The 24,293-nt window shown below is 38.4% G+C and overlaps 1 protein-coding gene across 2 annotated transcripts in view; it reads right to left on the reverse strand.

Moving 5' to 3' along the window:
* Window positions 1-2,820: 2,820 nt before the first annotated feature.
* PGM1 (phosphoglucomutase 1) overlaps window positions 2,821-24,293 on the reverse strand; it is a 36,349-nt gene continuing 14,876 nt past the window's right edge. Inside the window, exons 1-11 of one of the 2 annotated variants that reach the window (XM_054981883.1) lie at window positions 18,923-19,219; window positions 13,282-13,444; window positions 11,824-11,970; window positions 10,956-11,081; window positions 10,374-10,564; window positions 9,493-9,647; window positions 8,881-8,996; window positions 7,368-7,503; window positions 6,084-6,267; window positions 3,884-4,018; window positions 2,821-3,483 (exon numbers count right to left, since the gene is read on the reverse strand). In XM_054981883.1, coding sequence (XP_054837858.1) covers window positions 3,394-3,483; window positions 3,884-4,018; window positions 6,084-6,267; window positions 7,368-7,503; window positions 8,881-8,996; window positions 9,493-9,647; window positions 10,374-10,564; window positions 10,956-11,081; window positions 11,824-11,970; window positions 13,282-13,444; window positions 18,923-19,180 — 1,701 coding nt within the window. In that variant the 5' untranslated portion in view covers window positions 19,181-19,219 and the 3' untranslated portion in view covers window positions 2,821-3,393. Of the gene's footprint in view, window positions 3,484-3,883; window positions 4,019-6,083; window positions 6,268-7,367; window positions 7,504-8,880; window positions 8,997-9,492; window positions 9,648-10,373; window positions 10,565-10,955; window positions 11,082-11,823; window positions 11,971-13,281; window positions 13,445-18,922; window positions 19,220-24,293 lie in introns of those variants that run through there. The other variant, XM_054981885.1, reaches the window with a different exon arrangement.

The raw sequence follows: 24,293 nt of genomic DNA on the forward strand, positions 1-24,293 counted from the left end.
AGTCCAACCCTCTGCACAATGCTGGAAATTCATAACTACCCCCCCCCCCGACTGCCCCAATGTCTCCTGCTCCATGCTCAGAAGGTGGCAAAACACTTCCAGGATCTCTAGCCAACTGGCCTGTGGAAAATTGCTACCTGGTCCAAGGTGGCAATCGGCATTACCCTGGGCATGTAAGAAGAGCTGCGAGGCCTATACTCCTGAACTTATTTTGATTTGGTTTAGTAGAGCATAAAAGAGACTCCATATCTTTGTATGGCACAACCAAGTACCCCAAACTTATGTGTTTTGACCATGTTATGTTTAGCAAATATTTGGGAAGTAATTTCTTTAGTTGCAGACAGATACTGTAGCAAAGTAAGTTTTTAAAAATGTGTCTATTAAGAGTTGCTTCTTAATGCTATTCAGGAGAAAGTGAGATTTCCCCTTTCATTTTACTATTAAGGTTCAAACTTGTGTCACAGCATTCAGGCGAGAGCAAGTATTTCTCTCCTTCAAACAACTGCTTTTAAAACCTGTCATGTACAATCTTGAATTTAGCTTTCACATTAAAAAGGGAGGGGGACAAAGACACACCCAAGAATAATTTGGAGGCCTCATTACGTGCTCCATCTGGACTATTTTGGCAACAGGGACTGTGCTTGCAGGCTGATTACTTTTGCAAAAGTCACAGCAATGTCTTACGCTAATGGCTCTTGACACTTGGAGAAAAATAGAGCAGTGTAGTGTTGAAATTAGACTCCTCTATTAGTGGCAAAGTGCAGGCAATTTGACTATGCAACTATTAGAAACCTTTGAGGAAGGCCTTGATCTGTTATTGTTCTAACTCAGTAATGTCACTTAAGTTTGGGCCAAGTTGTTAATGAAGATGGAGGTGGGAGGCATAGAAAAAAAATAGTAGATAAAAGCTAGTCCAGCCAGAGACACTTCAAAATCCTAATCGAGCAACACTCTTCTTAGGGCTTTTATATAGTTTGAAATTTGTATACATTTTCCTAATTAAGAAGCCAAATGAAATTAAGGGACATAAAAAACAGATCAGACTGGCAGCAGAACCAGCGTAATGTAAAGAACTAGGTTTGGGGGACCCACATTTAAATCCCTGTTCTGCCATAGAAACAAACTGGGTGGCCCAAGGCCAGTCTCTCTCCCTCTCTCTGTCTCTAACCTACATCAGAGGCTGTTGCAAGGAGGAGGAGAAGAAAACAATGTTGTAACCCACTTTGGGTCCTTATTTGGGAGAAAAATAGGGAATAAATATTATATTTTAGTAGCTCTAAAAATTCAAGCCAATGCTATTAATTCAATACCAGGACATCTATGATGCAAGTTGGTTGTTATTTTCTCAAGTTTTAACTGATATTGTTTTAAATATAAATTTTGCGGTTTTCTGTAAGTTTTAACCATGTCTGTTATTATTTTGTCTAAAACCTACTACATAGACTTCTCTGAATAAATTAATGTCTAAAACCTGCTACATAGATTTCTCTGAATAAATGAATGAAATAAAGTTTACTGAGTACACTACTCTCCTGTCCAGTTGCAGGATCTTTTACACACAAACTTTCTACTAAGAGAAGTTGTGTAATTTTAAAATGTGTAAGGTACAGAAAGAAGGTTAGGTGGTCAATTAGCTCAGCCTCTTGTTGCAGTCTTTGAGGAAAGAAGAGCAACATTCAAGTGTAGAAAATAGCAAATCAAGCTGTGAGAAAGGAAAACATCTGGAAAAACACCTCTGTTGCTGATGTCTGTAGAACAGGAAGCCATGATAAAACTTTGCCATTCTAGGTAATACATTCTGGGTGATGCATATGTTTTACCACATTAGACATGATAAAAACAGATTCATGGGGCAATCATTAATTGTTATTGTTAAATGCTGCGGACTTGTGCAGTTACTGCCTTTCCAATTTTGGTAATTTTGTAAGGAAAGGGAATGTTTTTTAAGCATGTTAAAAAGGAACTATTTCAGGAAAGGGCTGATTGATCCAACCAGCTTGAGAGAGCCAAACTCTCTCTTATTTTTATCAGCAGGTTGATCACGCTGGTTGTCTGGTTGATGCAGAAATTCTTATACAGCCTGATCCAGTACATTTTGGGTGGAAATAACTAGTTCCATGGATTCCAACAGGACTAACTTCTCAGCAAGACTGAAATTGTATACATACTAACAGATGCCAAATTCTTTCATATTATGTACCCATGAGCTTTTTAGTGCCTTCATTATCCATCAGTGATCACTTTCACCCACATGCCCAAAAGTGCTCTCATCTCTGTCTTTGGCTGCGGAGCTTCTCTTCAAAGCACTTCTCTGAGATGGAAACAACTGGAGTGGGAGGTAAAGCATCTGTGAGCAGAGTGGGAAATAGCATATTTTCAGACAAAAATAGTCTCCCAGAGCAGCTATTCTGATTGCTACCGACAAACTCTGCAAGTCTTACCTGAAGGGAATTACAAAGGTGCCCTCTTCTCAGTATGCTTTTGTGGTTGGTTTTCTGGGGGCTGATAGCATCATGGCCCAGGTGGCTAACGTCAGTACAACTCAAGGATGTGGGCAATAACTGACAGGAGTAAGACTATGTAGGGGTGGAATAGAAGGAAGAATGGTTGAGAACCATACGTTGCCCACCAGAGAGACTAGACCAAGTAGGGGAGGTGATATCTTAAACATGGGGTGGAAATAAAAGGGAAATGGGGAATTTATAATATGCAGAAGAGCCTAGCTTTTTGTTCCAATTGCAGAATGAAGTGAGGGGCAGTTAAGTATACTCCATGTCTGCTGTATCTTATTCATGACAAAAGAAAAACATTCAGCTATGATACTGCTTCATTTCATTTTAATATTTTGCAACGTTTGTATCAATGCAGCTTTCCATGGAAGAGTGGTGGTCTTTGTACAGCAGACTGTGGTACAGACTTCAACTGATAGATACTATTTGAAACAGGATGTTTCAGAGAAGGGGGAGCAGATAGTCATTCACAGCGATTGTATATGTACTTCGTGACACAAAGATTTGGCACATTGCCAAAGGCTTTTTGGGCAAAGATAATTCAGGAATTTCTGAAAAGGGCAACAGGATTTTCTTCCCAATGCTGTTTTTAATACAGTAATTTGTTTTAATCCCTGCCAAACCAAAAGGCAGCATATCCTATGTACGTACTATGCAAGAATTAGAAAGGCAACAGGTGACAATAAAAAGACAATGTCTATTAGCATACACATAGTGTAAACTTTGCTCTTTAAAAAAAATGACATCTTTTTCTCACTTCATCATGCTTTTTAAATAGTGTTAGCATTTTTAGGGATACATTTGAAATGAAGACCAGCTGATTTCAACTGACAGCTGCCAAGTCACTCCAGGCCGTCTATTCCAGCAACCCCTGGTTCCCTTCTTATGTGATGACAGTAGGGCCAGTACGACCAGTTCTCTCATGAAGCTGGGAAAGCTTCAGTGCAATGGAGATGAGGGGAGCCAACATGACCTGAATAGAAAGCAGGAGGAAAGCAAAAAAGGAAAACAGCACACACCAGTAAAAATGGGATCATGTTTATATTTCTGCCTTCTGAAGGAAGAAGGATTTCTGCTTGCCAAGTGTGACTCTGTTGCCTCCCCCTTCCATAGCAGCCCCAACTGCTCCCCCCTGCCCCAAGTCCTGCTTGTTCTGCCTGCACAGGACACTGTTGTGTATCAAGCTCTACTTCTTACATGAAAAAGAAAAAAAACTTCCTTTAAAAAAAGTTTGCAGCATCCACAGTCATACTTTTCCTTAGAAAGGAATGAGGATACGTACGAAAGTTTTGATAATTTTGCCTCACAGTTACATTCCACCACTTTCCCCATAAGCCTATGTGATGATATGCATAGCATGGCAATGGACCTACCTGTGGATCTTCATATATTTTGGGGGCATCTTTTTCGTAGCTGTCAATATACAGCCGCACAGTCGCTCCAGCACTTCCTGTGCCACTTAGTCTAAAGATTATGCGAGAACCGTCAGTAAAGATGAGCCTCAAACCCTACCAAAACAAGCAAATACACAAATCAACAAAAGTACAGTTTTCCTGGAAGAGTATTTCTCACTAAATATTTCTGAACACAAAAGGTAAACAGCTCCTTGTCAGACAGCTGTCCAGCTGCCCTTTGGTGACCCTAATAATTCCTGAATCATTCTTGCCTGGGAAAAGAGTATTCTAAATTCTCATTTTTCTGTATAATAACAACAACAACAGCAACAGCAACAACAATCTATTTATATACTGCCCTTCAGGATGACTAACACTCATTCAGAGTGGTCTACAAAGTATGTTATTATCCCCACAACAACAAACACCCTGAAAGGCAGGTGGGGCTGAGAGAGCTCTGGAGAAGCTGTGACTGACCCAAGGTCACCCAGCTGGCTTCAAGTGGAAGAGTGGGAAATCAAATTCGGATCTCCAGATTACAGTCCCGCACCCTTAACCATTCCACCAAACTGGATGTCACATCAAACTGGCTCTCTCTCATGTATGGAGCTACACGAGCACCAAAATATACTTCCATTAAAGAGAAATATTTTTAACACTTTTAACCAACATGTATTTCATTTGGCCCTCGTTCTTTCCATCAAAATGTACTTTCAGATTAAGGTTTTTGATAGATATAGATATATAGACTTCTGCAGCACCTCAACATTCTTATAATGACGGGCATCATCGATCCGGGCACATCTTTTGGGAATGCAGCCAAGCATCACGGACCTGGTGTTAATTCTTTAAAGCAATGGGAGCATGTTAAAGCTGAGGCAGTTACAATAATTTGTTGGCAGGAAATATCAGGCTTGCCAGAAATATACCCTGAAATTGGTAACTTGAGAAAACATTATAAACTAGGTTTAGCTGAATCCTCTGTAGGATATACTTCATGGAAGAAAGGCAAAGAGATACATCATTTAGCTCAAACAGAAAACATCTAATTTTAAACATTCAGTTTCCAGAGGCTTGCAGATACAGGATTGCCTGAACTCCATACCAGTTGGCAAAGCTATCAGAGGGAATGTCTGAACATGGATACCAGGCAAATGCTTTTTGCTGCCTCATATTTTGCATTTACAGGCTAAATGGTGGAAATGTATATTGCCCTGGCTAATAATCACATAGCATGTGTTAACAAAGAGTAACACAAGTCAATGAATCCAATCTTCTGTTTGCATATACCAAGAGCTTGCCAGGATGTGAGTGATGTAGGAGGATTAAGGAAGTTTTTATTAGAGCCGGAAAAGGCATAGCTGGCAGAGAGTGCAAGAGAGCGTACAAAGAAAATTAAACAGGATTCAGGCCAAACAGACTTTGGAAAGGGGTTAACAGAAGGGGCAGGGCAAGGAGGAACAGATATAAGAGGGGAAAAGCTACATTCAGGGGCACGGTCACATGACACAGCACAACCAAGTCTGTTGATGAAATCATCAATAAATCAGGCCTCCATCACATCTGATTTGCTTTTCCAGGGTCTTCTAGGAGGCTGGGGCCAAAGTATTCCCCAGTGAACATAACTGAAAGTGAAGAGAGCAGGAATGCTTTGAAAACCCAGATAGTTGCTATAAAGCAGCTCACTGTCCTACCACTCCTTTGCAATTGAGCTCAGACTTTGTCTTCACTGTTAACGGGAACAAGACCATAACACTCCTTCTCAACAATCTGTATCAAGTCACAGATACCTTAGGTCTTTGAAGAGTCGAACACAGTGTGATATTTTATGATACTTTCATACATCATAAAGAGAGTTCTTAAGATATCGTGTTAACTACAGAGATTATTATAGTACTTTCCACCCTATAGAACAGGTGTGGGAACACTGTCCTACATCCTAGTGATAGCAACCTCTTGTAGCCATGCAGAGGTAAAAGACATTGACCATAGAGTTTCTATATTTTCCATAGCTGTACCGGGCTAGCAGCATAACTGGCTTTTTTGACTACAAAAGGGAAGCAAATTCAATGAACTGTTCTTTCAAGATTGGACATGTAAAGACATATTAAGTGTATAGGAAAAGAATACATCCAAACATTTAAATCTATATCACGTTTACTCTCATTACATCATCTACCTGGTTTCTTGAGATGCTTCCATCCACAGGATCGCTGTACTCAAAGTTATCAGCTTTCTCTACAGCGTACGATTTGTCACCTGCAGATAGCTTTTTCCCAACAAAGGAACGATCAAAGAATATTGTCTCTAGAGCCTTCATCATCTTGCTTGCACTGTCAGCATCCACCTCTTCATAGTCGTATCTAGAAGTCAAGGAGACTTTAATTAGTGAAAGACAGAAACCTATGGTGTGCAAAGCCCCTACTATGCTTCATTTTTAAAGTTCATTTTTTAATGTTGTTCTTGCTGTGTTCTTTAAGTTCCCTTTCTCATGATAACTTTCAAATTCTTGATTAAAAATTAGGGGCAGCGAGGCCACAGAACAATTTTATAATTGAAATCCAAACTTAATATTGTTTCAGAATAAGGCAGCCTCTGGACTGGACCGGGAAAGGGAAGAAAAGACGGGAAAACAGTACAACAGAATGTCTGGGGAGTTGGCAAACAAGTCCCATTTTTTTCTTTCCTTACATGAAAACCTAACAGGCAGGTATCATTTGATCTAGGAACATAGTTTGCTAAAGCTTTTCTAAAATCACTTACAGGGCTCCATCATGCAAACAGAAGCAAGGAATGGCAACAGTAGCTCTGCTGCTACAATAACACTGGGAAATATCCCACAATCCATATGCAGAAGTTGTATCAAGAAGATCTCCCATGATCCTCTCCTTTCCTGCAGTCCCCTCACCCCCAAAGATAATTCCTGGAGTTGTAAGATCAGTGCAGATGAACAGCCACGAGGGTTGGTAGGTTAGAGCGAGGGGAGACAAGGGGATGTAACTGACTTGTTTTCTCAGAGAAGCTGTGCTTGCAGAAGATGAAGGAGGAACAATTTTTTCTTTGAATAAAATAAAAGTTAAAAAAGAAAAAGAAAATTCTACAACACACTAAAATACTGAAATCAGAATAAAATATATAGTCAGAATATATACAAAAGAATTCCATAATTTGTATTTTATTGTCCTGAATAATTTTATTGTCCTGCATAATCACCAGTTCATAACAATATGCAGTGATTTATTTTAATTACAATCCCACATGAATGATCTAACAGCAAAATCCAGTTTCCTTAATGTGATTTAAAATTTGGTATAGAATTTGAACTCTGACACAGAGAGTTGTCATTTGCATGATCATTTCTTTCATGGAAGTGAGGATTGTGGAATGTTTCCTTTTTATAATCACTCTTTATGGCAACTGTATACACTTTCTATCAAAGTGAATTTGCCAGGCTAATCCTCACCTTGTGAAGAAGTTCCGCCCATATTTTTGCCAATGATCTTTCAAGATTTCTTCTACGCTCTGTTTGCGGACAGCTATGATTGACAGCCATGCCAAGACAGCCCAAAGTCCATCTTTTTCACGAATATGATCAGACCCTGCAAACACAAAACCCAGGAAAAAAATGAACGAAGGCACAGGTTATAGTCTTCTTTCAGTCCTTTAAGGAATAGTAGGTGGCTGCATGAAGAGCAAGGGGCTGAGGGACGAAGCAGAAATATGAAACTAATTTGAACTCCTAAGGCTGAAACGGAATCTGCCTAAAATTAACATGTCTTGCACACTCTGGTTACAAACCTGACAAATACTAAAGCATGAAAAAAATATTTATTATATAGCTAACAAAGTCAACTAAACTTAAGTCATTCTTTCAATTGTGTGAATATCAATAAAAATTGTGGTAACTTTTGCTGTCCCCTGCATTGTTGTCTGTACAACTGATCTTGTGATCTCCTGCAAGAATAGCCTTCTTTTGTAGATAGCCTTCTGGCTGTGAACTGAAACACTAGGAAGCCACCAGACACTAGAAGAAAGGCACTTTTAAAGTACCATTTTACAGTGCAGAGTTACTCAAGTATAAGTTCATGGCAAGAAATTGATATAGGCTGGAGTTACTCTGCATAGGATTCCTCTGTAAATTATGACTGTCCAGGTTAGTGTTAGGGAATATAGCGATAGTTCCAGTTTCCAGCTTTATGAATGCACAATATTGACTTGCCGACTTTTTAGTGTATGTATTTTATTTGGCTGTCATTTTTCTACTTCACCCTGATCTTCCAGTAATAAACATCATATAAACGGTTTTATAAGGAATTACTCCATTGCAAAGCATCAGATCTTTAGCAAAAATAACACTTAACTGATCCCAGCTCTCTGTCTTGCCAGATATACTGCCCACTCTTCCTTAACTCAGAACTAAGTTCTACTAATATATCCTTTAGTTAAGTTGCTCAGGGACAATGTTTTTGAAACAGGGAACACTGACTTCTGATGACAGTCATTATTTTATAGCATAAATGCCACCATCATAAAATCTTATAGTATCATACTGTCCTTTGGGTTATTATCTTCAGCTTTAAGAAAGAAAGAAAACAAAGCAGTCCATTGAAGAAACTGTATATGGAGGGATCCTCCAAAGGACAGAACAGAACTCTATTTCTCTTTCCCTGCTCATGTGATGTTCACATAGGCACAGCTGGATTTATGAACAAGACAAGTAAGCTACAAGTTAAGGGCTTCTATTATGAGGATACTCAAAATACAAAAAAGATAGTCAATGCCATGGGACCTCTTTTGTGGTATAATAATCACTCGATCCAGGTTAAAAGAAACTATAACACTTTATTTAAGAAGCTGCCATTCTTCCAAGGTATCTACTTATAAAACCTAGATAATATTTTCTGTTCCCCAGAAAAATCTGTCCTTGCAGTACAAGTCAGATTGTGTATCACTACAGATTAATGAGGCTCACTTACCAGTACCAAAACTCTCTTCTCCACACAGAGATAATTTGTTTGCATCCATCAGATTTCCAAAGAACTTCCAGCCTGTTGGAGTTTCATACAAAGCAATCTTTGTAGCTTTGGCCACCCTACCAAAAAAAAAAAATCCCCCTCAAAATCCTTGGTACCTGCCATTAAAGCTTTAGAACCATCAATGATAACTACAGAAAACAATTAATTGTTATTAGGTATCCAACTTACTATTGACATAACCTTTCAGAAGTCATCCCTTTGCCATCAACTTGAAACAGATGAGTTAAAAATCTAGTTTCAATAAATTATAAAAAAAACCTTGTAGAATATGATCAGGGCCCAGAGGAGCATACAATCCGATGTGTCAAATGATTATCTTTAGGTCAAATGCATGGCAACTTCCTTTTGAAACTGAGAGGAGTCTGAAATGTAGTTTGTAATGTGGCAGAATCTGCTGCCAAAAGTAATAGCATCAAAAAGTTACTGAGCATAGGCAAGTCACTAGATAAGTTTAATATAGCTCACTAGATCCTAGTCCATATTATTTGAGATGCTCAGAGCACAGCAACAGCCACAAAACACAGAAAAGACATTCCCCATGTTAAGTCTCACCTGTCAATTGCTCCACTAGTAGGCATGCTTCGGGCAAACCCCCGAACACCAGTTTGTTGAAAGTAAGGAATACTGAAAATATTTGCAGCAATAACAGCCACAGAATCTGAAGGATTCACAAAGAACCCATGTTTTCCAAGTATCATGTTGCGATCCTAACAAAACAGCAAAAAAATAAACAATTTTCATTTGTTGCCCAAACCAGCCAGAATAAAAGTAACTGTTTATCCCCCAACTCAAGAAAAAAGTTCCAGGCTTAAGAACAGACTCTATCTACTGAAGACGTACCATCAAGATAGGCAGTTTTCTAACCAACAGAGAATTATGTCCTGCCTGATGAAGTTTCAGCTTATTTTTCCCTATCTAATCAATCTTCACATCCAAACAAAAGCATTTCTACCATTTCCCTGGGAATTAAATGGAAAGAGTTAGAGCAGGGTGTCATCTGGAGCCCAAATAACTTTCATTTTGTTTCACTAGGGGCTTTTGAAATCCTGTCTTTTTAAAAAAGGTATCTTTCTAGACCTTTTTGTGAGGAGAAACTTGGTATCCTAAAGCAATATGGTTTGGAAATCTGACTGTTAGATGAACAGAAACTTCACAAATGGTGAAAAATAACTTCCACATATTGGTCACCAATTTGTCCATTTAGGCTCATATAAATAATGACATTCTAGCTTAAGATAATCTTCTAAAGCATTATTCAGCGTGTTTACTATTTTGGAATGTGAAGACAAATTCAACCTATATTTTAGAATGTGTTTTCTTTGTTTGTATTAAGGACAGGTCTCATTCAACAGCTTATCAAACCTTTCATGTTCAATGTGTGAGTAGGAATTATGTTCTCTTACAAAAAAGCTGTGAAAAGATTTTTCACATACCCCATCTCCATCAAAGGCAGCTCCAAAATCATACTCGCCAGTCTTCATGGTCTGAACCAAGTCAGCAGCATAAGTTAAGTTTGGATCTGGATGGTGTCCACCGAAGTCCTCAAGAGGTATGCAATTCACAGCAGAATTAGCAGGTGCTCCAAGTTCTTCACAGAGGATCTTTTTGACATAAGGGCCAACAACTGATTCAGCAATGGATAGAACAGAGAAATGTATATGTAATTGATACCAATCAATCACATTCTCTGAAGATTCTGCTACAAAACAGTTTTGTTATTAGGAACATTTGTGGCTATTCATATTAATATAGTTTAAAGAATTTTTAGGCATCACACTAAAAATGGATCGATGTCCTTCACAATGTATTTCTCATGAGTATTAAAGGAAAATTCATTAGTGTTGGAATACAAGTGGTATATAAATGAAGACACATAGCTGCATCTGCTACAACTTTCAGGCTATACCAATGGCAATGAACAAGGTACGAAATATCTTTGAACATTTGCAAGATATGGGGTATATATAAATAAGTTGAACTTCTTCAGTGGCATTATGATTATTTATTTTTCATACCTCCATGCATAGCATCTATGCGAATCTTTAGATGGTTCTGACCGGACAGTAGTTCTTTCAGTGCACTAAAATCAAAAATATTTCTCAACATGTTGGCATAAGCCTCTACTGAGTCCACAATTTCAACTGCAAAATAAAAATAAAGTACATATTGATGGATCTAGCAGTACTAAAGATAATTTTTTTTAAAGAAAAACTATTATTTAACAAAAGCTGGTAATACCAAAAAAGCCTGGACTATGTTTGACATCAGGAGGAAAAATAAAAACAGAAACTTTACCTTTGAATAAAGCACATTTTTATGTATCTTTTGACCAAAATAATGTACATAGATGGAAAGTTTTAAGGACCGGTTCCCATCCTTCATATATTTAGGTTTGTTAATATTAATTATTACGTTAATGCAACTTAATGTTCTCAAATGTACAACCAGGTCGTCTGTGAAACTGCCTCCTCCTTTTTTCACCTAGTATATTGTTAAATTGCAATACTTTCCCAGTATCTAAACTTTAGAAGGTGGGATGTTGAGATTGAACAGAGATAATCCAGGGGGGGGGGGGAAATGGATATCTGGTCAAATTTCAATAAGGCAATTCAAATTACAGAGTTGAAGTCAATGGGTTTAGGAGGATGTAACACTGCTTGGGATTGTACTTTTAATGTTTTCAAATTAAAAACAAAACATAAGGTTGTACAGTAAAGAACCCCCTCAAGTTTATAGAGCATGCCACCTGCTCTTCTCATGCAGTATCCCCTCGTTCAAAGGAAGATGAAAGTCCCCTTATTGAGTTTTCAAGGATGAATTACTATACCAATATTTAAACTGCTGGCTACCATAAAAGACAGGGGGAAGGTAGATTTTACTTGCCTGTGAATGGTTTAAACTTGTTCTCCAAGTCAAACTGCTGCTTTCCAATAGTACTGAGGTCTACTTGTAGATCTGGACATATGGCATACTCTTCAATAGTTTTGCTAATCTGGAAAATTTTATCGGTAGTCCCTTCAGGAGCAGGCCCTAGTGATAAAAAAAGATTTTTAATTTACACACAATCAAAGTGATCTTCTGTTTTAAAAGAAATAGGATGAGTGCATGCCTTTGGACAGAATTTCTTGAATACAAGTTCTGCAGCCTTTTAAAAAAATGCTCCTCATAAAAATTGCACTAAAATCGAGCTATAATGTCCATACACCTTGATCCAAAACTATTCAGAGGCATGGAATGAGGATGCAATTACTTCAGCTATCATCTGTGTGATACAAAGAACTCCTTGCATGTACTAAAGTTCCAGGTTACAGAAGGAGAGGCACCTTCACCGGAGAAACACAAATTACTGCTCCTAGCTATGTTTTCCTGATGTAACATGGGGCATTTTCAGTTACGCTGTCCTTTTGGGCAGTGCCTACTCTAGCGAGTTTTAGGTGCTAGCTGAAGATTTTATCCTGCTTGCCTTTCACTGCTTTATTGTTGCTGTTTGAGGGTCCTTTTCTTCTTCAAAGCAGAGAGAAGGAAAGCTTGCCGTTTTTATTTCTATATTTGTTTTGCCTTTGACCCATATAAGTTCCTGGACAGAAAAGAAATTAATGGATATAGTACTATCAAGCTCTTTGCTACCTAGGTTGTTTACATAGGCTGCATCTCCAGCCCTTATCATCTGACAGGGACACCAGAGAGACCGGCTAAGGAAGCCATCAGGGGCCAGAAGGCAGGACTAAGAATGGACAATTAGCAGCTGAGAGGTCCTTCCCTTCAGCATCTGTATCAACTGCATTTTCAGTGTCCTGCTAGGTCCAAACAAATGCAGCAGTTATTTGGTGAAGCTTCTTTCACAGTATAAGCAACAACACTAAACAACAACATGGAACTGTGCATATCAGCATTTCAAATAAACAAATATATGACCTGTAGGTGTGTATGCCCAAATAATTGCTTAGATGGAAGACTCTTGGCATTTTCAAATGGCAGAATGGGACAAAGGAATTAAATTTATCTGAGCTAAAATCATTTTGTGTGAGGGTTTTAAGGACTGTAGATTGATAATTTATTACTAAGAAACAATTTTAAGTTAAAGTAATAGATCTTCAGAAAGAGTTAGCATGTTAAGTTTATTATTCTTGTTATGTCGTTCCTTCTTTGCAAGCCTGCCTCCATTTTCTATCCTTAACTTCCATTCCACCTCCAGCAGCCAATCATATTGATGTATAATCTGACAAGCATACATCAAGAAACAATAAACTGTGACTACATACGGACAATTGAGAAGCATTTCCAAATGGTCAAGAGGTGAGAGTCTGAGAAAGGATTTAGGGGAGAAGAGGACTTGTTCACCTCCATTTGAAGTATTGAATTTGATGCCAAAATCTCCATTGGGTCCACCAGGGTTGTGACTTGCTGTCAAAATTATGCCACCAATAGCTTTGATTTTTCTAATAATGCAGGACACAGCAGGGGTAGAGAGAATTCCATTCTGTCCAATTACTAAGCGGCCAATCTAGAATAAGGATTATAACATATAAACATTTTAAAGGTTAACCTAAAGATGTATATACAAATCCTTATCTAATACTGAATAACTACCAGTGCCATCCTAAATAGTTTTTAAACTATTTAAACTGAAGACCTGTTGTACATCTCTATTGTACTTTTGTATAATGACAAACAGAATATAATTACATATATTTATTATATCTTGGGTATTCCTAACCTGCTTCCAGTAAGTAAGATTGCAACGCAGCACAATCTACCATAGTACTTTTATGTAAATATTCAGGGGGGGCATGCTTTCTTAACCTATTATTCACTAGTGGTGATCATGAAGTTTGAAACAGTCATGCATAGTAAACTAAACTATATTTATTATCAGGAAAATTCAAGCCTTTTGCTTTTCACCCATTATGCACCCGATCATGCTGCTTAGGCCATGTCTTTCATAAAGCAATTTCCTTCAATGCAATTTCTATCAATTCTCCCAATTCCAATGCAAAAAAAGAGCTTCCAAATGCTCCACCTTTTTAATTAATAAATAAATAGTGCTCAAAGTGCCTCAAACACATTTGTCTAAATCATTTTATGTCAAAAGTTCCTGCCTCCTCATAGAATCTTGATCCAAATGAATTCCTTACCTAATTTATTTCCCTTTTCAAACAAACAAGAGAAAGGGTGAGATATGTTGGAGCTCTTCAGGATGGAATTGTAATATGGGCTCCCAAGAAAAAGACAAGCAGGCTAGAACTTCAAAGGAAGAAATGCTGAACCAGAGTGCACGTTTATTAAAATTAACTAGTACCACAGCTTTAAGCAATTGCATCACTAGTTGAATAAGAGTTGTCTAAACTGGCTAATGAATTTTAAATGGTATCAATGCCATGCTCCTTGATACAGGCAAGGGAATTTATTGGTAAGAGAACGATGCAAGGATAAAAGGGGCAAAAAGCCTACCTTCTCCACCCACTGTTCTCTCCCAGTGGATGTATTTTGACTTTTAAAAAATCAGCACAAAAATATTGCTGTTTCATTGTCATGATAGGTATAGCAGGTTCCCAGCTTTCATTTTTCAAAAAAGTCTCTAGCCCCTTCCCTTGAGGAGAGATATAAGAAAAAAAGGCATATCTCTGCAAGGGAAAGAAATAATTACTTTTTTTTTTAAAAAAAAGCTGGAAATTCAGTGACCTTGCTACACCTATCATTACAATGCTATGGTGCTAATCGCCTTCTGTTAAAAAACAAAACATGCTGGAAATGGGCAAAAAAGTTAGAAAGGCAGCACTAGTGAAAGTGCTGCCGACATTTCAAACAGTGAACTGCAATGAATCAGAAGAACACAAAACACTTGAGAATGGAAGGAATGTTTTTTTAAAAAAGAGGCTCAATCCCACACTGCAGATCAGACACAAGCAGCTCTGTCTGAAAAAGGTTTTTAAAAGCCCATTAGTAACCAGCAGCCTAACCAGTTGTGTCTGAAATAGTGCAAAACAAAAATCCACTACAACCAGCAGCTGAAACAGTCTGCAAAGGCTGTGTGAAAAGGGCCTTAGACTCAGCTAAACACAGTCAGAAGAAGTGCTATGTGAGGGAGAGTGCATACTGATAGGATGGCACTGTTAGTTAGTACTTAGAGAGTAAGACAAAACAGAAGTAGGTGTAAGTTACAACAACTCAAGGTGCTTTGGATGTTCACATTTCAATCCCATTTTCTCGATATGCACAAAGTTAAATGGTAAAAGAATTTCTTACCAGAATTTACAGAACATAATCATGTAAATAATAGGAAATGATATATTTGTTGATAGGCAAAAAAAAGGACATGTGTGTGTTGATAAGCAGTAGTAATCATATCAAAGCACCATTAACAGATTAGTTCATGCTATCAAGCACAAGGGTTCACCACTCAACAGTATTCTGCAGGTCAAGAAAAATGTTTTATTAAAGCATATATTATTCAGCATGTCTCCTGTACTGGTGAGGAACTTAATTATTTTTAACAAATTCAAAAATAGACACATTAATGAATTTTATCATTTAAATTCAATGTCCTGTATAAAATTCAGAGCAACTCTCTCATTTTCTTTCAATCATAACATCAGCTAGGGCTCTTAAATAGCAGAGATCAGATTCCCCAATCAAATTAGCTGCTGACTGCAGTAACATCCTCTTCTCTAAAAAATCTGTCCAACAGGAAGGCAACCGGAATTATACATCAGCATTCTAAATGCCATTTAACTGTGCCATAATTATGACTCTAATTATAGATATCGCTATCTAAGCAGTCCAAGTCAGGTCACTAGTAATCATTTCTGTTTAATTAAATCAAATCATCATGTTAAATATATATATAGATTACTTAACCACTTGCAGTAGTAGATTTCCATTGAATCAGTGGGAAACAAATGGACATTAAGTGGTACATGAATCACCTCTGAAGTATGTGTGGTCTTATTTGGAAATCCATTTGCATGCAGCATTCCTGAAGAGGTAACTGTACCTCCTCTATCATATATTGGTACAACTGCTTTTCTCAAGATGTGGTATATGTATCTTTCAATTTGTATTTAAAAGTGTCCCTAGAAGCATACCTTGCATTCTGTAGCTACTGAGATAATCAAACATCATTAGTAGTAAGTTCACTGGTGTTTAAATATATATTGCAGGAAGTACAAAAAATTAATAAAATGACACTTAAGTAAAACATATTGGCATTACATTCATTATGTATGCAATGCCAATTATTAAAAGTCATCTCTTTTAAAAATTCCCATTCACCTAAAATTTTGCCAACTTAAGATTGCCAAATTTCTCTTCTTTTTGAAAGTCTACAAGAACCATATCACCAGGACAACAATGATGCGTCAAGTTACTTTTAAAAAATCTCCACGGATGTCAATGACCTATAAATGTACATACCTATGGACTGGATTGAAGTCTAGATACTGTTTGGGTGACAAAGGTCTTGATTTTCAGTTGTCTGTTCTACTATAACTTCAGGGGAGACAGAAAAACAGCCCTCTTGAAAAATTAAATCCAATTGAGTTTTCCAGCCGGAGGACAAAGAAGGAAAATAGAATGTGTGCTTATGAGTTTGGAATGAAGGATAATTGGACTTAGTCTGTTGTTGCCAGACTTGGAAAGTGAGTGTGAAAGCATTAAAAACGTCTTGTGCTCATTAGGGTTTGTGCTTCAATGAGAAATACTTAAGCATAGCTGCATCATAGTCAGATGCTGTTTTGCTTTTCCATTAACTGGACACATGATGCAGAACACAGTCCAACACAGTGGGGTAACCACAATTCAAAGTGTAATAGCCAGAACCCAATACAAATCCCGGAAACGTTAGCCTGCTGAAGAAGGAATCAGTAGCACCATTAACAAGCTTAATGTGGTGGAAGTGTTTCTAGGGCAGAATCATTGTCATCAAAAGTGGACAGGTACATATACACACCCCAAGAACAGATAGGAAGAGAAAACATTTGTAAAATTGTAGAGTGAGGCCAAAAAGTTAAGCCAAGCAAGATGTATTAGTAGGTGTGACTCAGAGCAAAAAATGATCCTATGATCCAAGCAAATGAACACCTCTATTTAGCATAGATAAGACCCTGTCCTGACTACAGGACATGATGAAGGCATGACGAGATCTACAGTGTATGTAAATAAGCACTTAAATCAGGATAATAACTTTTTATAATGAGCTAGCCATTTCTGGACTGACAGACCAGATTCCACAGCAGCAAATGTGCCAAAGAATTCCAACTTGGAAACTTCATACTGGAGCTTCCTTAGGAAATTTTTTGACTGCGGTATACCAATTTCAAGATCTTCTATAGAATGAAATATGAAACTGAAATATTCTGCGCTGGTTTCTGAGTGTTATTTTTAATGTCTGATGTGTATCCACTTATTCTCTTGCAGTGGAGAATGGTCTACTCTAGCAAAATTTTAATGAGCTTAGATCTATTAATGTTTGTACTAAAGTTTTCCAGGAACTTTTCTTCTATTCAGCAGCCTTATCATCAAGATAATATTTAGCACTCCTAGCAGACACACACGGCAGAGAAAGGGCACACCAGAATCACTTATTTACCCCCTTAATATCTGGTATTGAGGAAAAGAAAGGTACAGTGCAAGGCTGCTATAGTTGTTCATCTGCTGTCCCTGGCACAGCCAGCATAGTATAATAGCTAGACTCAAGATAATGTGGAATTTTCCCTTGCTTGCCTTCCAGCTAAGGACTGAGTGGGGGAGCTTTCATAAAGTGCTGCACTTTGGAAAAGGAGTTTTTATGTTCCAAAATCCAGCAAAATATAATATGAGGCTTCCTTTATCTCTTGCCCCCAGTTGGGCAGGGAAGAAGGGCTCCCAACAGAAGGAACCTCTCTTTCCCTTTTGCAATTTGAGGGACAGGAAATTGGCGTTATTTTGTCAAGTTCAGATTTACAGCCTGCAGAAAGAGGTTAGTTCCAACAATTTGTGAATGGTACCCATGCTCCTCCCTCTCCAGAGCCAGACCAGCAATGAAGCTATTTCATAGCATGTTTTCCAGCAAGCAGCACCCTGGCAAGTAGATTTGTGGACTGTACCCTATTAATTTGGTCTGTGCTCTAAGTTACTGGATTTCCCTCCTCCAAGCCATTTACTTTGTTCTTATATCAATAGCTTCTGCTCAGTGTTTAAACACCAACAGAGGCTGACAGGATGACTTTAAATATTTTCACATGGGAAATCCAAAACCCACACCAGCTACATCGCCCATTCAACTGCTCTTTGGTATTCACCGTGTTTGTGTGGAGTACAAACAACATGCAAGAAACACAAAAGCATTTTTATCATCACATAGGAACATTCCCTTTGTCTTTACAAAGCCATCAAACTGTGCTGTAGTTAGAGAATGACAACAATTATTCTCAACATATGAAACTTAATCAAATTTAACCATGTAAAAGAGATTGTTAGTGTTAACCTACAAAACATCATGGTCTCCCAGCATTCTAGTAATTCTCCTGACACAGTTATTTATATCCATTGAGAAACTGAACATGCTTTATCCATTCACCTAATGAATCACTCTGATGGATAATGAAACAGTTTTGACTGATCTAAGCAGAGAAAAAACACATCAACTTCCCCACCAATTACATACTTACTATCTCTGCCATGGTATTTGGATATGTTGAATCTAATTTCAGAATTCCCACAACCATCATCTGCTGATAGACTACACAGGAAAACTCATCTGGCACTATTTCTATATATATATAAGCATTTTCATCTACCCATCACATATCTTTTCAAAATTAGACCACAAAACAGTGTTTTCAGTGTTACTGAAGTAACTTTTCATGAAGTCTGTTTCCTTTAAGTCCTCCAACTACATCCTAGTTTTAAAAAGTGAATTACAAAGTTAGAGCACTTCTGGCAGACGGAGAATGAGCACATCTGTTGAGATCATTCACAATATTAGTGATATGACCATACCCACCCCATTGGCAGCAGCCATCTGAACTATTAGTTTTATTGCAAGCTTATTAAAATATCTCCCATCTCCTCCAACTACCATGGTAGATCCTTGTCGATCTCTTAGGTCTATAGAAAAAAATATACTCTGGATAAAATTTTGCAGGTAGTTTAGCTTGGTCTCAAAAATGTAAGTCTTCTTCCGTAATCCACTAGTTCCTGGTTTCTGGTCATAATAAGGTGCTGTTGGCAAAGTTATTATTGGCAGCGGACTGTCTTCCATGTTCCTTTTTTATATAAACACATTGAAAAAAAATTATAACAATGGTGAACTTTAAAAAAAAAAAATCACTCTTGACACTGGCAAGCGCTGATCTACTGATTAGAGGTTCAGTGAAGTCGTTCCGTACCCTAAAATAGCTCCTTGAACCTTTAGCTGAACGTGGTTTCTGTAACTGAAGAAGTTTTCTTGCACTTGCTCTGAAAGATCACTGTCAGAAAGAATACATACAATTCCACAGTGCGATCCTTCAGGAAAATCAAGAGGTCTTCAAAAGTATTTTATCACTTCCAGCAGCAGCATCGGGCAAGTTCTGTGTGACACCAACTGGATTTGATAGGGGTTAATTCTATTCAGAATTTTTTAGGAGCGTAGAGAAAGCTGTTTATTAGGTCAACTCCTCAGTCATAAGCACTGATTTGTTGCCAGGCTGCACTCTATAAACCAATACGAAGCTGAAATTGTTTTAGCCAGCTAAGCAGGTTTATAAATGACTTCCTGCCTCCAGTTGTGGCTCCCACTTTAATGATCCTTATCAAGAGCTGAATACCGAGAAGGTAAGTCTCCCAGAAGCATGGTACTAGAGCACAGTCATTTTGTGGAGTCTAGCAAGTTAAATGTTACTGTTAAAATGGAAGTCAGGACTTCTCAACTACCTACATTTTCCTGATTCTGTTATTTTTATAACCAGTAACAAACAGAAGAGTTGTCTGGCAACTTTTGCTCTAATTTTGTACCTCTCCTATATAAGCATAACGTAACCTCTATGATTTCAAACAGATTGGTCCAGATTCACCTAATTTTAAGAAAAATAAAGATGCTGTGATAAATTATCAAATGCTGTTGGTATGTTCACAAAATTTAACACATTCTATGAAAGCCTGTAATCCTGTGCCCCTTGAAATTTCATTTACAGAAGTTAAGAACATCTTTATAGCTGTCAGAATGCTGGACTAGGATCTGGGAGACCAACTTCGAATCCCCACTCTGCCATGAAAGCTCACAGGGTGATCTTGAGCCTCTCGCATCCCTCAGCCTAATCTACCTCAAGGGGTTGTTGTGAGGATAAAATGCAGGTGAGGATAAAATACATTTGATTTATATACCACCCTTCAGTACAACTTAACACCCACTTAGAGCGATTTACAAAGTATCTCATTATTATCCTCACAGAAATCACCCTGCGAGGTGGGTGGAGCTGAGAGAGCTCTGGAGAGCTGTGACTGACCCAAGGTCACCCAGCTGGCTTCAAGCGGAAGAGCGGGGAATCAAACCTGATTCTCCAGATAAGAGTCCCGTCATTCTTAACCACTACACCAAACGGTTCCTTAGTTTTACACTATAAAGTGCTCAACTGTGGTGACTTTTGTAAAACTTTTTACAACATGGTTGCCTGCCACTAGGTTGGACAAACCTGTGGCTCAAGTCATACGTGACATTTGGGCAGCTGAAGCGCAGCTCCTTATTCCTTTGCTACAACGGTCAGGAGCCCAAGAAGCGTAGAAAGGCGCCATCCCTTAATTCAGTTGTCTGAGAGAGGCCTGTTGAACCACCACACTATGACAAACAGAGGTCCTTTTCTCACTAGAACTTTAAAGCATTTCAGTATCTGTTCTGCTTCCCATGTTTGCAGGAGCTTCATACTTGCAAGGTTGTCATGGGATGCAGTACCGATGTTTGTCTGTGGTAGCCCCGATTTTCCTCCCTGCGGACATACCGCAATTTTATTTTGAAGCCGCTGCCAAATTGTGTCTGGCCTGATTAATGTCCCCTTCTGCTTCTCTTCTCCCCCACTCTCCTTTTCCCTGGAAGTTGATTTGGTCTGTGCGGAATTAACTCACCCTCCTCAGCTCTCTGAACTCGTTTCCCACCATTTTTAGTAGTAAAGCAAGGTAAAGGTCATAAGGGTGCTTCTCTGTTGGCTTCTTTCCTCCCAGGTATGCAGGCACTCCCTTTTTTTTTCAAAGCCAGGAATGATTCCTAATGTTGCTGTTTATTTCCTGCTGGCTTAAAAAGCCAGGAAAGGGTTAAATGGCTGCTTTTCTTTTCTTCCCTCGAGGGCATGTACACACTCTCTTTTTTCAAAGCTAGGAATGAGTTGTAATGTTGCTGTGTTATAACCTTACTGCTAATTTCTCCTGGCTTTAAAAACGAAGAAAGGGTTAAATGACTGCTTCTCCGTCCCTCCCAGTGACTTTATCAAAAAACTCCAATCATTTTGCAGCAGGGAAGCTGCCGGGAGGGGATGAAGCAGCAGCATTTTAATCCTTTCCTGGCTTGGCTTTAAAAAATAAATAAATGAGAGTAGAACAAGCAGGAAAAGTATATGTTTTCCCCCCCAGAACTCCGCCACTGATTGCCTCTCCAGTGGACATGGGTCAGCCCAATCAGCAAATATGGGGGGATGGGTTCCAACATTGCAACTTTACTACGCATGCTCAAATTTTTTAAAAAAGCATGACGTGTATTGCAAAGTCCTGAAAGTCCGAAACTGCACCAAGGCTTCAAAGCCCCTCTAAAATGAAAAACAAGATGCCAAATTGAAACTGCCTCAGACAGTGTGGAACGTGGGGCTGCCATACCGAAGCCATTGTGATTGCAGCGATTGCTCATAAATGGAGGTTTAAACAGTAAGTGCAAAAACTTAAGTAAATTTTTTAAATTTTATTTTCATCCTCTATATACTCTATCCATTTCCTCAATGAGGACCCAAAACAGCTTACATTGTTCTCCTCTCCTCCATTTTATCCTCACAACAACCCTATGAAGTAGGTTAGGCTGAGACAGTGTGGCTGGCCCAAGATCACAAAGCAAGCTTTCATGACAGAACAGGATTTTGAACCTGGGTTTCCTTGATCCTAGTCCGACACTAAACACTACACACAACACTGGCTACAACAGAAGCATAGGTTTACAAGACACTATCATCTGCAGTAGACATAGATGTCTACTGCAGATTTAAACTTTAATCTTTACCATTTTGCAACTGGCACAAATACGCTGTCTTTTGTAAACAGATTTTACTACCTGTATTCTTAGTATGGGTGTACAAAACAGTGATAATGTTTCTAAGTCAGAATTCTATTTTTTTTTCTTAATTGATTGTTCCATTCTCAGCTCTGGGAGACAGTTGATACAGCACATAGAGCAGAATACTTTAAATTGCAAAGCAACAGGATAAAACAATGTTCTTTTCAGAAAACCCTAACCACATTGTAGAGAGAATGTGTTCTACAGGAAAAGGTTTCCCTCTTGTGGTAAAAAAGCACAAACGCATCTCTCGGGAAGAATTACGTATATTCCTAACATATTGGGAGTTTTTCACACATTTTTTCCCCTGTCCGTTCTGGCCACAAGTCACTTTGATTTATCCCCAGCATTCAGCAAGCCTTTTTTTGCCCTTAGACTTTTTGCTTTGAGTTTTCTAGTTTCCCCCAAGTTCTTCTCAAAATAGTCCATTGAATAGGGGGGGGGGGGGAGAGGTGGGAGACTTGAGTTGGACATTTACTAACTCAGTACTTTTTTAGTTTTCTTGAGTACTGGTGATTATAGGCATGTTAAATACATACACAGATGAATGAGTAAAATAATCCAAACAGGACTTTGTGTGTCCCCTACAAAATTGAAACCAAGGGAAAAACATAGTTATTGCTGGCTTCATGGAAGCTACTAAAGCTCAAAGGAACACATTTACCACTACATGGAAACTGCCCTCCAAACATTGTAGTAAATACAGTTAACACACACTGGAAGACTGGGACCTGACTTTTGCTGTAGTGTGAAGGGGGTCTTTTATAAGTTGGTCCTTTGTTTCTTTGGTAATAACATGCTCTCATTGTCATGTGCTTGTAGTGGCTTAAGGAGATAGTGATAGTGAACTGAAAAGGGTGGGATCATTGATTAATTTATTTTCTCTTTATTGTTCTAATATATAAACAACAAACAAATTTAAAAGCCATGTGCTGGGGGGTAGATAAACAACAGGGAATTCTGTTCCCCTTCAATAGCACAATTGCTAAAATTTACAGATTAGAGGGGTTTCCTATTCATCTATCTCTGAACTTCTGCAGTCGAGCAAAATAGCGCAATTACTCTGTAACTGCTGACTCATTTAGTGCTGAATGTGAATGGTACGGAATGCAAGTGAAGAATTTTCCATTCTTCTCCCCTTGTACTATTAGTAGTAGTTTTAAAATAAATCTTATTTAAAAAATGTGTACCAAAGTATGCTTGGTTAGACTAAAAGGGCTTTCAACCATCTTTGATGGTGGGCTGTGCCAGGGTGGGAACAGGGTTTCCTTATTTCTATTCATGTATGCCCCAGCTGCTCTAGGACCTTAAAGGGCAGATTACAGTCCACTTCATAGATAGGTGTCTGGGGTATGCATGCCACTGGCTCCACAACATTTCAGCTGTGCTTGTGTTTACAGATTCCAACAGTCAGAAGTATGGAACTGACCTGGGCCCTCAAATATTGAGATGAAAATGGCTCATAGGCCCACAGGACACCAAGAATTAGAACATCAAATGAGACAACATACAATAATAAAAGGGTAGGTTTTTTAAAGGTGAGGGTGCACACCTCAAAGTTTCCATAGCAAAGACTGTATCAATTAATGTTCAGATTATCATTTTTTCATAGAAAAGTCAAAGCAACTTTAATTTTTCATTGGTTTTGGTATTCTGAATAGTTCTTGTGTATGTCTCAAAATGCATGCAAGGAAGCATTCAATAGGTTGGATCCTATAAACGATGGATCTTCCCCATCTCACCTTCTGATCCCCCCCTCCCCCCACAGATGCAATGCTGGGGCTTCAGAAATTTTCACAGACAAAATAGCAGTGCATAAAAAATGGGGTGAATATGTTTTAAATCAAGATTCTCCAGCATGGCACCCATGGGCACCAGGGCACCCCTTTAGAAAGTGGACATTTGCACAGCAGAGCTTCTTATTGGTGGGACACATTTTTAAAAACATGTTTTGGCAGCAGCTGCTACCACAGCACCAGGATCTTTACTGCATGATTTGATCTGATTTGATTTATCAGAATGATAGCTCATCCTCCTCGCAAGCAGGTTCAGGGCAGGTCATAAGACTACAGGCCAGATTAGACTA

The sequence above is a fragment of the Eublepharis macularius genome, chromosome 5 (assembly GCF_028583425.1).
Source record: "Eublepharis macularius isolate TG4126 chromosome 5, MPM_Emac_v1.0, whole genome shotgun sequence".
In the NCBI taxonomy this organism is placed as follows: Eukaryota; Metazoa; Chordata; class Lepidosauria; order Squamata; family Eublepharidae; genus Eublepharis; species Eublepharis macularius.